General features: G+C 54.6%; 2 protein-coding genes across 2 annotated transcripts; both read left to right on the forward strand.

Moving 5' to 3' along the window:
• Positions 1–1,775: 1,775 nt before the first annotated feature.
• Positions 1,776–3,968, forward strand: LOC127484807 (lysine-specific demethylase 4D-like). The gene has a single exon (XM_051826924.2). It carries the CDS (start codon positions 1,791–1,793, stop codon positions 3,966–3,968), a length of 2,178 nt encoding a protein of 725 aa, XP_051682884.2. The 5' UTR covers positions 1,776–1,790.
• Positions 3,969–10,938: 6,970 nt separating this feature from the next.
• LOC127489963 (lysine-specific demethylase 4D-like) lies at positions 10,939–12,669 on the forward strand. The gene has a single exon (XM_051841960.2). The coding sequence runs from the start codon at positions 10,939–10,941 to the stop codon at positions 12,667–12,669; it is 1,731 nt and encodes a 576-aa protein (XP_051697920.2).
• Positions 12,670–13,557: the final 888 nt, after the last annotated feature.

Here is a 13,557-nt window from a genome sequence, read left to right on the forward strand (position 1 = left end):
ATCGGCACAATGTGCCAGCCGCAGCGGGATGGCCATGGCAGCCATTTGAGAGGTGAAACAACAGAAGGAAGACCTTTCTCTCTCTCTCTGTCTCTCTCTCTCTCTCTCTCTGTCTAACCGTGCCTGCCTTCCTATAAATAAATGAAGAAAGAAAGAAAGAAAGAAAAGAAAAAGAAAAAAAGGAAATGTATTAAGAAAATCCATGTTTCTATATCAATTTTTAACCCTAAAATAATTGTATTTTTAAAAGGAATTTTGCAAATCTTTGAAAAGGACTTTTGTGTAAAATGTCCCCTTAGGGGCCTGTAGGCTGAGAGAAAGGATTAGTTCACACCCTACAGGGCTGACCTCCCATAGTGCATGTTCTGGCCACTCCCCTTCCACTCCAGCTTTCTGCCACTGCACCTGGGAAAGCTGTGGGAATGGCCCAAGTACTCCAGCCCCTGCCCCTCTTGGGGGAGACCAGGATGGAATTCCTGGCTCCTGGGCTCAGCCTGGCCCAGCCCTGCCTGTGGCTCCCAGCTGGGGAGGGAGCCAGCAGATGCAAGACAGGTTGTTGTCACTCTTCCTTCCCAATGAAGCTTTTCACAAAGTACCCGCTCCATTCGTTTGATATTCGTGTTGCTCCCTGGGATGTCTTTGGTTGTATCTGTCAAGGTTGCCTGTCCCCAACACTTGATTTTCCACTCTGATGTTCCTTTGAGTTTGGCTACAAATGTCAACGCAAAGGGTGGGGCAAAATGAAGCTGGCTGTCAGACAGAAACCCAGCTCTGGGATTTCCTGAGCTGAGGGCTGATTGGATTCGAACCTGGCCCAGGTATAAAGCCGGAAGGAAGCGCGGAGAGATGGAGCCTCCTTGCGACTGCAGCGGCCACGGGAAACCACCTCTCTCTGAGTCCTAGAGTGTGTTCACCTGGATCAGGATTTCGTCCACGGCAGGTAGCTCAATTTCTTATTCTGTTAGGCCATATTTGGTGCCTGTGCTTTTGAGAAAGTCCTTATGCCAAAAGCGTTGAAGACTCCATTTCAACTTTAAAAACGTCTTTGGGAGACGTTTATTAATGCCACCTATGTTATCCTAATATGCTTTATGTGCGTTGTCTCTCTGTTCTCTTCGTGTTTCTCCATGTACTCTTCTGTAGGAGTATTCACGGATTTTTTCAAACATGTATTTATTTTTTGAGTGGCAGGGTTAGGACAGAGAGATGGAGAGACGGGGAAAGAGGTCTTCCCTCCTTGGGTTCTGCTATGCCATTAACAAGCCTGGAAAAGAGACCTTCTCATTTCTCCACATTTCGATCTCTGTTAGGACTTCCCATAGAAAGGAAACCACGTAGCAAATCAGCAGAGAGGGGCAGGCCACTCTAGCTTAGGTGGTTAATCCTCCGCCTAGGGGCCAGCATCCCCAATGGGCTCTGATTGGAGTTCCAACGGCTCTGCTCTCAACCCTGCTCCCTGAGATGGCCTGGGAAAGCAGTGGAAGGAGATCCAAGTGCTCTGACCCACTGTACCCACGGGGGATGCAGAAGCAGCTCCAGGTTTGGATGGGCCCAGCTCTGGCTGTTGAGGCCATTTGGGGAGTGAACAGGCAGATGGAAGACCTCCCTCTCTCACTCTGTGTGTGTGTGTGTGTGTGTGTGTGTGTGTGTGTGATTCTGCCTGTGAAATGAATGAATCCATCTTTACTAAAGAGAGACTACGTAGAGAAGATCCTCTGGGGGAAATTCTAGGGGGACGATCTAGAACACACCTGGGGACTCAGAGTCGCCCACTTTCCTGTCTTGCAGCCATGACGCCTGAGAGCTCCGGCCCCCAGAACCCCAGCTGCCACATCATGACATTCTACCCAACCATGGAGGAGTTTATGGACTTCAACCAATTTATCGCTCAGATGGAATCTCAGGGTGCACACCGAGGAGGCCTGGCCAAGGTCATCCCACCCAAGGAGTGGAGGGCCAGACAGAGCTACGACGACATGGATGACATCTTGATAGCCCGCCCCCTCCAGCAGAAGGCCTATGGCGGGGCAGGTGTCTTCACTCAGTTCCACAGAAAGAGGAGAGCCATGACCCTGAGACAGTATCGCCAGCTGGCCACCAGCACAAAATACCAGACCCCAGCGCACCTGACTTTCGAAGAGTTGGAGCAAAAGTACTGGAAGACCCGTGTCTACGATGCCCCGATCTACGGCGCTGACATCAGCGGCTCTCTGTTTGATGAAAACACGGCACACTGGAACCTCAGGCGCCTGGGCTCGCCTCTGGACCTGCTGGCGCAGGAGTGCGGCGTCGTCATCGAGGGCGTCAACACGCCCTACCTGTACTTTGGCATGTGGAAGACCACGTTCGCCTGGCACACGGAGGACATGGACCTGTACAGCATCAACTACCTGCACTTCGGGGAGCCCAAGACGTGGTACGCGGTGCCCCCGGAGCACGGGCGGCGCCTGGAGCGCCTGGCCGGGCAGCTGTTCCCGGGCAGTTCCCGCAGCTGCCAGGCCTTCCTGCGGCACAAGGTGGCCCTCATCTCGCCCAGCGTCCTGCGGCAGAACGGCATCCCCTTCCGCCGCGTCACTCAGCAGGCTGGCGAGTTCATGGTGACCTTTCCTTACGGCTACCACGCGGGCTTCAACCACGGCTTCAACTGCGCCGAAGCCATCAATTTCGCCACCCCGCGCTGGATCGACTATGGCAAAGTGGCCTCCCAGTGCAGCTGCGGGGAGGCCAGGGTCACCTTTGACATGGACCCCTTCGTTCGTATCCTGCAACCCGAGCGCTACGAGCTGTGGAAACGCGGGCAAGACCGTGGCGCTGTGGCCCTCCCGGAGCCCATGGGCCAAACAAGCCAGGATCCACACACTAGCCGGGAGCCAGGCACCAGCCAGCCGCTTCTCACCAGCCAGGGGCCAAGCCTCAGCCAGGAGCCACGCAGCAGTGAGGAACCTCACAGCAGCCAGGAGCTTCTCACCAGCCAGGGGCCAAGCCTCAGCCAGGAGCCAGGCACCAGTGAGGAGCCATGCAGCAGCCAGAAATCACGCCGCTGCCTGAAGCCGCGCCCCAGCCACGCGTTGTGCACCAGCCAGGAGCTGACGGCCTGTAGGCAGGATCGCGGGCTCTGGAGGGCTGCCCTGGGCCTCAGGCAGCTTTCCTCGCCCCAGGCTAGGTCCACTGGGCCTGTGCCGGCCTCTGGTAGCACCCGTCGAGCTGCTCCTGTGGGCCCCGGATCTCAGTTGGCTCTGGGCCGCAGCAGTGATGTCACACTGCACACTGACGTTCGCAGGTCCAGGCAGCCCAGCCTGGCCTGGTTACCGACTCCAGCTCTGTCTGCCGAGGCTGTGCGCCTGTCAGCTGCCAGACCTGGTCGTGGTCGTGGTCTTGGTCGTAGTCGTGGTCGTGGTCGGCGTCCTCGGCCACTGCCAGCTGAGGAGCCCAGCCTGGAGGTTCCACCCAAGAGGCGGCTGTTGTCCCCCTCTGCACACACCGATGCTGGCGCCGAGGCTCCGCCCCTGCCCAGTGATGGAGCTTCAGAGGTCAGTGCTACTCAGAGCCCTGAACGCCCGTTTCCTGCCAAGGCTTCGGGATGTTGCTGCGCCCCGGATCTTCAGCCCTTGGGGCCCCCGCTGGATCCCCATGCCCCGATGCACCCGGGCCCCTGCCTGCTCTCCTTGGACAGCATCACCGTGGGTCTCCCTGACGTGGTGCCGCTGACTCCTCCCAGCACCAGCGTGCAGCCATTCAGAAGCTTCTGCAGGGACACTGCTGGGGACTGGGCGTCTCCTGGGAATCAGGCAGAGGATGGGGTGGTGCGCCGCACTTGCGCCTCCAGAACCTTGGCTGCGTCTGTGCTTGCCCCCGGCCCTGGTGTGCCTGATGCTAGTCCCCTCTGGCTCAAGCCACAGGGAGGCGCTTTCTGGTGGCATGAGCCAAGTTCAGCACCAGTGAACGCTCTTCAGCCCCTGAGCCCTTGACCATCTGCTCTGTGACTGTGCAGTGGCCCCTGACCCTCAGAACCTGTAAAGTTCCCAGCCACGGGAGCATTCGTCCTGGCCTGTCCCCACTGGAGACCTAGTACCTGACTGGCATTTCTGATTTCTGCCTGTTATGTATTCCTCGTGCAAAGAGAAACGAGAACTCCTTGGCGTGTTTTTAAACTTAAATTGTATATGAAGCAGAGTAGATGAAAGGTAGTCAATGATTGTATTTTTGTATTCTTGTTGCTGAAGTTGTTTTAATTGCTCAAATAAACTTCACTGAATGAATTTAGTGTAAGTTTTTTATTCCAAACAGGTTTAAAAAAGAAAATGTAGGAATAAGCTTATCCTAGCAATGCAGTCAGAACAAAAGGGATAGGATCAAGTACTCATGAATGCCAATGGCAGCTGACAAAATTCAAGCCTAGGTAGGCCTTGTTTCAAAACATACCACCACGAGGAAGCTGCATACCCTCTGAAGATGCAGACTTTTTATTTAGTTACTATTTAGTACCAAAGTCAGCATTTTACTGAAGAAGAAATACTTGATACATGTCTAGCAAAATATATAGAATTTAGAGGCATCCCTAATACAAAATGAAGGTTATATGTGCAGGAAGGCAGGTGGCAAAATGTATTTTATTGTTGCAGTTGGTAGAAACGGAATAGCAGGACAACCCGGGGTGGGGAGAGTCTCGTCTTCCTTTTCTCCCCTGATCTTCACCCTAAGAGGGATTCTTGGCTGCCCAGAATTACAGCCCCAGACTCTTTAGTAAAATGCTCACGGGCATGTCGGCCACGAGGAAGCAGATGATAAGTTTATTTTTTTTAAAGATTTAGTTATTTGCTTGAAAGTCAGTGTTAAACAGAGAGAGAAGGAGAGGCAGACAGAGAGAGAGAGAGAGAGGTCTTCCATCTGCTGGTTCACTCCCCAATTGGCCACAAGGGCCAGAGCTGCGCCGCTCCAAAGCCAGGAGCCAGGAGACTCTTCCAGGTCTCCCACGGCTCCACGGCTACGCAGGGGCCCAAGCACTTGGGCCATCTTCACTGCTTTCCCAGGCCACAGCAGAGTGCAGGATTGGAAGTTTAGCACCCTGGACTCAATTGGCGCCCATATGGGATGCTTGCAGGACTGGCAGTGGCTTTCACCGGCTATGCCACAGCAGTGTCCCTGCATATGCAAATCGGAATGACATACCACTACACTCTCACTCGATTGGACAACACTCCAAAGTTGATACTCATCCAGAGCTTGACAAAGTGAAAAGTGTAAATTGTCCTCCTAGGCAGAGAGTGTTTCAACTGATACAAACTTGGGCAGAACAGTTTGAATGGTCAAGTGTGCATTCACATACACGTTTTCCAAGATCTGTTCTTCTCTTTTTGAAAGATGTATTCATGCATTCAAAAGGCAGAGTTAGAGAGAGGCAGTGATCCTCTGGTTCACTCCCTAATGGCCTCAACCTCCAGAGCTGAGACGATCCTAAGCCAGGAGCCAGGAGCCAGGAGCTGCTTCTGTGTCTCCCATGTGGGTGCAGTCCTGGGGCCATCCTCTGTGGCATACCCAGGTACAATAACAGGGAGCTGGACCTGATGAGGAGTAGCCCGGACTGGAACCAGCACCCATGTGGGATGCTGGCCCCATAGGTCCTAGACATCGGCTTTACCCGCTGTGCCACAGAGCCGGCCCCTTCCACAGAGCTTTGAAGTACACTTGAATGAGGCTGCTGCCAGCACATGACATGCTGGTTGACAATACACATTTTTATGAATAGAATGAGCACACTGAAATTAGAATGAACAATGAATACATACATTAGAAATAGTTGTTTATCGTCAAGTACTGCGTGCAGAAGACACTATTTCAATGCGTTTTCATTAATTTAATAAGAATGTAGCGGATGTATCAAATTGCACATATTAATGTGATTCTGTGTGATGTCTTGATGCATGTGTACATTGTGTAATAGCTATTCATGGGACTGGTGCTATGGCCTAGCGGGCAACACCACCACCTGCAATGGCAGCATCCCATATGGGTGCCAGTGAGAGTCTCAGTGCTGGGTAGTTAGCCGCATACCATAATCACTTTTTGTCTTTTTTTTTTTTTTTTTAAAAACAGGTTTTTGGTGTGTAGTCACATATACAACTTGTGTTTATTAAGTGGTGTTCTTTTAATTTATTTGAAAGGCAGAGTGACCGAGAGAGGGGAAGAAACAGAGCAAAGAGGAGATCTTCCAGGGAGGCTAGCAGGGAGCTGCACTGGAAACAGAGCAGCCAGGAGTCCCGCACAGCTGTGGGCTGCTGGAGCCCTAAGTGGAGGCAACACAGCCTCGGCTCCACCTTCTTCACTTTAGTCCTTTCCTACTGAACTCACTTGAATCCTTTCTACCGAATGCGTCTTTTTCTTAACTATGAAGGATCTTCTAAAAGTTGCTAGAAATGTATTAAGAGGCTGGCGCCGAGGCTCACTTGGCTAATCCTCTGCCTGTGGTGCTGGCAGCCCCGGTTCTAGTCCCAATTGGGGCGCCGGATTCTGTCCCAGTTGCTCATCTTCCAGTCCAGCTCTCTGCTGTGGCCCAGGAAGGCAATGGAGGATGGCCCAGGTCCTTGGTCCTTGGGCCCTGCACCCACATGGGAGACCAGGAGGAGGCACCTGGCTCCTGGCTTGGGATCGGCACAATGTGCCAGCCGCAGCGGGATGGCCATGGCAGCCATTTGAGAGGTGAAACAACAGAAGGAAGACCTTTCTCTCTCTCTCTGTCTCTCTCTCTCTCTCTGACTAACCGTGCCTGCCTTCCTATAAATAAATGAATAAAGAAAGAAAGAAAGAAAAGAAAAAGAAAAAAAGGCAATGTATTAAGAAAATCCATGTTTCTATATCAATTTTTAACCCTAAAATAATTGTATTTTTAAAAGGAATTTTGCAAATCTTTGAAAAGGACTTTTGTGTAAAATGTCCCCTTAGGGGCCTGTAGGGTGAGAGAAAGGATTAGTTCACACCCTACAGGGCTGACCTCCCATAGTGCATGTTCTGGCCACTCCCCTTCCACTCCAGCTTTCTGCCACTGCACCTGGGAAAGCTGTGGGAATGGCCCAAGTACTCCAGCCCCTGCCCCTCTTGGGGGAGACCAGGATGGAATTCCTGGCTCCTGGGCTCAGCCTGGCCCAGCCCTGCCTGTGGCTCCCAGCTGGGGAGGGAGCCAGCAGATGCAAGACAGGTTGTTGTCACTCTTCCTTCCCAATGAAGCTTTTCACAAAGTACCCGCTCCATTCGTTTGATATTCGTGTTGCTCCCTGGGATTTCTTTGGTTGTATCTGTCAAGGTTGCCTGTCCCCAACACTTGATTTTCCACTCTGATGTTCCTTTGAGTTTGGCTACAAATGTCAACGCAAAGGGTGGGGCAAAATGAAGCTGGGCTGTCAGACAGAAACCCAGCTCTGGGATTTCCTGAGCTGAGGGCTGATTGGATTAGAACCTTGCCCAAGTATAAAGCCGGAAGGAAGCGCGGAGAGATGGAGCCTCCTTGGGACTGCAGCGGCCACGGGAAACCACCTCTCTCTGAGTCCTAGAGTGTGTTCACCTGGATCAGGATTTCGTCCACGGCAGGTAGCTCAATTTCTTATTCTGTTAGACCGTATTTGATACCTGTGCTTTTGAGAAAGTCCTTATGCTAAAAGTGTTGAAGACTCAATTTCAACTTTAAAAATGCCTTTGGGAGACGTTTAGCATTGCCATATTTTATCCTAATATGCTTTATATGCATTTTCTTATTTTCTTGTAAAGAGTTACTCCTCTGTGGTTCCTTTTTTGTACCAAGAATAATCTTCGATTCTTGTCATCAGCCGTGTTAGTTGTACTGTCGATAATCATTGCTTCTGTTTATTGTTTTTGGAAACTTACTTTTGCTTTGACACTAATTCATTGACACGCTTGTGGAGTACCTAACTCACTATTTCCAAGCTTGTTTTTCTTCACCCAGTGGCCCCCTCCTTTAGACGCGTGCTTATTTAAGCTTCAAATCTGACAGGAACATCGCCTTTGCAATTCTGTTTGGCTTGATGGTACCTCAGTGGTGATTTGCACCACTTACGATAAAGTATTTTTCGTTCTTTTTTTATCTTTTTAAGATTTATTTAATTACTTGAGAGGCAGAGTTACATACAGACAGAGAGGATGGACACAGAGAGAGGTCTTCTATCTGCTCCTTCACTCCCCAAAAGGCTACAACTGCGGAGTTGGGCCGATGGGAAGCCAAGAGCTAGGAGCTTTGCTCCTGCCTTCCCACACAGGGATGCAGGGGCCCAAGCCTTTGTGCCGTCTTCTGCTATTTCCCAGGCCATCGGAGGGAACTGGATTGGAAGTGGAGCGGTTCTCGAACCGGCGCCCATAAGTGTTGCCAGCAGGCAGGATACTTAACCCGCTCTACAGCTCGGGCCTCTCTCTCTCTCTCTCTCTCTCTCTCTCTCTCTCTCTCATCTATCAATCTTTTTAACTGACTTTGCTTTATCGAAGGAGAAGAAAGTGGCGGGAAGAGGCACGGCTAGGGGTCGGGAGGTGACAGCGCTGAGCAAGACCTGGGCTGAGGACCTCATACGGGGGCGGTGGAGGGAACACCTGGTGCGGGCGAAGGGTTCCGCAGTGGGCGCCGTGGGGTGGGAGAAGGTCGTGGGGCCGGGCAGGTCAGGGCGCTGCGGCCCTAGCAGGAACAGCTGGAGCTGCGCCCTGCCAGCCATGGCAGCCAGGGCCCGCGGCATTGTTGCGACCGCCGGGGGGCAGCAGGGAGCAGTCTGTGTAGGGCTCCAGACTTGGAGGAGGAAGGACTTGGGCGGTGTAGCACTGCTCCTGCATGCCATGCACCAGGTGAGCCGGCGGCCCTCGCGCCAGCAGCGCCACGTCCTCGCCGCTGTGCGTCTGCCCACGGCTGCCAGCTGCTGGTACCCGGGGGTACCTGCTCTGAGTCTCGTTCAGGTCTCGGCGGCTGCCCCCTCTCAGAGCTTAGCCCAGATGGTTGCCCTCCAGGATGGAGGTGTAGTTCTTGCCGTCCAAGGCCTTGCTCAGAGCCAGCGCAAAGATGGAGCTGCCCCTCATGTGTAGCCCCCAAAGGAGAAGATGGGGGTGGTCGGGGGTGACTGGGGTCAGCGTGTCCCGCTCGCTGGTGAGCTGGCCGCCCTCTCAATGGCAGTCTCAGTGAGTGCCTGATGAGCTACACCCTGGTGGTGACGTGCTCACGGTGGCCCCCCTCCACAAAGAGGAAGAAACCGAGGGGGTTCGGGCTCAGCAGGTGCATGGCAGCCTTGGTCAGGACCATCAGGGAGGGGTCCTGCTGGGGCTCTCCTTCGGTCTCATATTCCATGTCTGAGGGTTCAAAGAGACCCATGAGGTGGGTCAGCCTGCAGTCCTGAGCTGCCCGCATGAGCTTGCGTGGTGCCACACACACTGGGGCCCCTGCTGCTTTGTCAGCCACTCCTCCTGCACCAGGTTCTGCCCGTCCAAGCTGGTCCCATTCTGGCTGGAGTCACTTGGGTACTCAGGGCCTGGGGTCCCCTTAGGAAACATGTACTTGCGCCCCCGCCCAGGATCTTCTTGATGTCCGTGTTGGAGACCACGTGTGTGGCAGTGTCCTGGCAGCTCTGCTGCAGCACCGAGGCAGGCAGTGGTACCAGCACCGAGTACCAGTTGTGGTTCACAGTGAGCACCTGTGTTCTGCTGGTGAGGTGTGCTGCACCAGGTGGTGTCACCAGCACCCCACCCATTTCCCTTCTTGGCCCTGTACATCCCCGAGAGAGCACCTCGTTGCCCTGGATTGTGTTGTACTGGTCGTAACCAGGCCAATGGTCTTTACATTGGCCTTGACCACGCACAGGTAGGCTGTGGCTATGCCAGCACTCTCTGGCACCTATTTTTCACGTTGTAGGTCTTGAATGGAGCAGGTGTGGGAAGTGGCCCATGGCAGAAGGTATCTCGGGCCCCAAGTTGCCCCTCATCTGCCCCTTAAGGACCATGTGGCTGTCACTATGGAAACCCCCATCCCGGCTCCCAGGAAGAGGATGGGGTTCTTGGTGGCCTTCTGGATGGGGTGCATCTTCCTGATGGCAGCCAGGGCCTCCTTTGCCTCTTGGTTTCAGAAGTCTGGGCAGGCTGAGGCCTCAGGCTCAGGAGCGGTGACAGCAGCGGCAGCAGCCAGGTCCCCTGCTGGACTGGATGGTGTCGGTGCGGCCAGCCCAGGACACCGGGCCTCCCCACCTCCATTCTTTATTGAAGGTTAGCGTGTAGACTTCCTTGAGGACCTTCTGACGTAGTGGGGTGAGGAGCTACCAGGGATCAGGACAGACCTCAGAGACAGTGAAAGTCCTGACTGAGTCAGGACATGGGTGAGGAGCCTGCTCCACCGGGAGACTGCCCTGTGGGCCTGGGCCTGTCCACAGTGAAGTCCTGCTATTGAATTAATAAGCCTGGGAAGTGAGCCTCTCATTTCTTCAAAAGTTCAGTGTGTGTCACTGCTTCACCTATAAATGAAGCCACTTAGAATAAAAAGCAGAGGGGCCAACGCTGCGGCTTAGGAGGTTAAGCGTCTGTGTGTGGCAAAGCAGCCCGTAGGGGCTCAGGTTCGAGTACTGGGAGCTCTATTGCCAATCCAGCTCCCTGCTGACAGCCTGGGAAAGCAGTGGAAGATGGCCCAAGTGCGTGGACCACTGCACCAACCTGGGACACCCGGAAGAAGCTCCGGTCTTTGATTTCCACTGTGACCGTTGTGGCCATTTGGGGAGTGAATAGGCAGGTGGAAGACCTCCCTCTCTGTTTCTCTCTATTTCTCTGTGTGTCTGTCATTCTGCCTGTGAAATGAATGAATCCATCTTTACTAAAGAGAGACTACGTAGAGAAGATCCTCTGGGGGAAATTCTAGGGGGATGACCTAGAACACACCTGGGGACTCAGAGTTGCCCACTTTCCTGTCTTGCAGCCATGACGCCTGAGAGCTCCGGCCCCCAGAACCCCAGCTGCCACATCATGACATTCTACCCAACCATGGAGGAGTTTATGGACTTCAACCAATTTATCGCTCAGATGGAATCTCAGGGTGCACACCGAGGAGGCCTGGCCAAGGTCATCCCACCCAAGGAGTGGAGGGCCAGACAGAGCTACGACGACATGGATGACATCTTGATAGCCCGCCCCCTCCAGCAGAAGGCCTATGGCGGGGCAGGTGTCTTCACTCAGTTCCACAGAAAGAGGAGAGCCATGACCCTGAGACAGTATCGCCAGCTGGCCACCAGCACAAAATACCAGACCCCAGCGCACCTGACTTTCGAAGAGTTGGAGCAAAAGTACTGGAAGACCCGTGTCTACGATGCCCCGATCTACGGCGCTGACATCAGCGGCTCTCTGTTTGATGAAAGCACGGCACACTGGAACCTCAGGCGCCTGGGCTCGCCTCTGGACCTGCTGGCGCAGGAGTGCGGCGTCGTCATCGAGGGCGTCAACACGCCCTACCTGTACTTTGGCATGTGGAAGACCACGTTCGCCTGGCACACGGAGGACATGGACCTGTACAGCATCAACTACCTGCACTTCGGGGAGCCCAAGACGTGGTACGCGGTGCCCCCGGAGCACGGGCGGCGCCTGGAGCGCCTGGCCGGGCAGCTGTTCCCGGGCAGTTCCCGCAGCTGCCAGGCCTTCCTGCGGCACAAGGTGGCCCTCATCTCGCCCAGCGTCCTGCGGCAGAACGGCATCCCCTTCCGCCGCGTCACTCAGCAGGCTGGCGAGTTCATGGTGACCTTTCCTTACGGCTACCACGCGGGCTTCAACCACGGCTTCAACTGCGCCGAAGCCATCAATTTCGCCACCCCGCGCTGGATCGACTATGGCAAAGTGGCCTCCCAGTGCAGCTGCGGGGAGGCCAGGGTCACCTTTGACATGGACCCCTTCGTTCGTATCCTGCAACCCGAGCGCTACGAACTGTGGAAACGCGGGCAAGACCGTGGCGCTGTGGCCCTCCCGGAGCCCATGGGCCAAACAAGCCAGGATCCACACACTAGCCGGGAGCCAGGCACCAGCCAGCCGCTTCTCACCAGCCAGGGGCCAAGCCTCAGCCAGGAGCCACGCAGCAGTGAGGAACCTCACAGCAGCCAGGAGCTTCTCACCAGCCAGGGGCCAAGCCTCAGCCAGGAGCCAGGCACCAGTGAGGAGCCATGCAGCAGCCAGAAATCACGCCGCTGCGTGAAGCCGCGCCCCAGCCACGCGTTGTGCACCAGCCAGGAGCTGACGGCCTGTAGGCAGGATCGCGGGCTCTGGAGGGCTGCCCTGGGCCTCAGGCAGCTTTCCTCGCCCCAGGCTAGGTCCACTGGGCCTGTGCCGGCCTCTGGTAGCACCCGTCGAGCTGCTCCTGTGGGCCCCGGATCTCAGTTGGCTCTGGGCCACAGCAGTGATGTCACACTGCACACTGACGTTCGCAGGTCTAGGCAGCCCGACCTGGCCTGGTTACCGACTCCAGCTCTGTCTGCCGAGGCTGTGTGCCTGTCAGCTGCTAGACCTGGTCATGGTAGTTGTCGGCGTCCTCGGCCACTGCAAGCTGAGGAGCCCAGCCTGGAGGTTCCACCCAAGAGGCGGCTGTTGTCCCCCTCTGCACACACCGATGCTGGCGCCGAGGCTCCGCCCCTGCCCAATGATGGAGATTTGGAGGTCAACACTAAGTAGAGTCCTGAGTGCCCATTTCCTGCCAAGGCTTCGGGATGTTGCTGCGCCCCGGATCTTCAACCCTTGGGGCCCCTGCTGGATCCCCATGCCCCGATGCACCCGGGCCCCTGCCTGCTCTCCTTGGACAGCATCACCGTGGGTCTCCCTGACGTGGTGCCGCTGACTCCTCCCAGCACCAGCGTGCAGCCATTCAGAAGCTTCTGCAGGGACACTGCTGGGGACTGGGCGTCTCCTGGGAATCAGGCAGAGGATGGGGTGGTGCGCCGCACTTGCGCCTCCAGAACCTTGGCTGCGTCTGTGCTTGTCCCCGGCCCTGGTGTTCCTGATGCTAGTCCCCTCTGGCTCAAGCCACAGGGAGGTGCTTCCTGGTGGCATGAGCCAAGTTCAGCACCAGTGAACGCTCTTCAGCCCCTGAGCCCTCGACCATCTGCTCTGTGACTGTGCAGTGGCCCCTGACCCTCAGAACCTGTAAAGTTCCCAGCCACGGGAGCATTCGTCCTGGCCTGTCCCCACTGGAGACCTAGTACCTGACTGGCATTTCTGATTTCTGCCTGTTATGCATTCCTCGTGCAAAGAGAAACGAGAACTCCTTGGCGTGTTTTTAAACTTAAATTGTATATGAAGCAGAGTAGATGAAAGGTAGTCAATGATTGTATTTTTGTATTCTTGTTGCTGAAGTTGTTTTAATTGCTCAAATAAACTTCACTGAATGAATTTAGTGTAAGTTTTTTCTCTAAGCTGGTTTAAAAAGAAAATGTAGGAATAAGCTTATCCTAGCAATGCAGTCAGAACAAAAGTGATAGGATCAAGTACTCATGAATGCCAATGGCAGCTGACAAAATTCAAGCCTAGGTAGGCCTTGTTTCAAAACATACCACCACAGGCCGG

The sequence above is a fragment of the Oryctolagus cuniculus genome, chromosome 1 (assembly GCF_964237555.1).
Source record: "Oryctolagus cuniculus chromosome 1, mOryCun1.1, whole genome shotgun sequence".
NCBI lineage: Eukaryota > Metazoa > Chordata > Mammalia > Lagomorpha > Leporidae > Oryctolagus > Oryctolagus cuniculus.

What these genes read in the sequence shown, in the direction of transcription:
- LOC127484807 (XM_051826924.2), top strand. Translation starts at nt 1,791, where the DNA reads ATGACGCCTGAGAGCTCCGGCCCCCAGAACCCCAGCTGCCACATCATG.
- LOC127489963 (XM_051841960.2), top strand. Translation starts at nt 10,939, where the DNA reads ATGACGCCTGAGAGCTCCGGCCCCCAGAACCCCAGCTGCCACATCATG.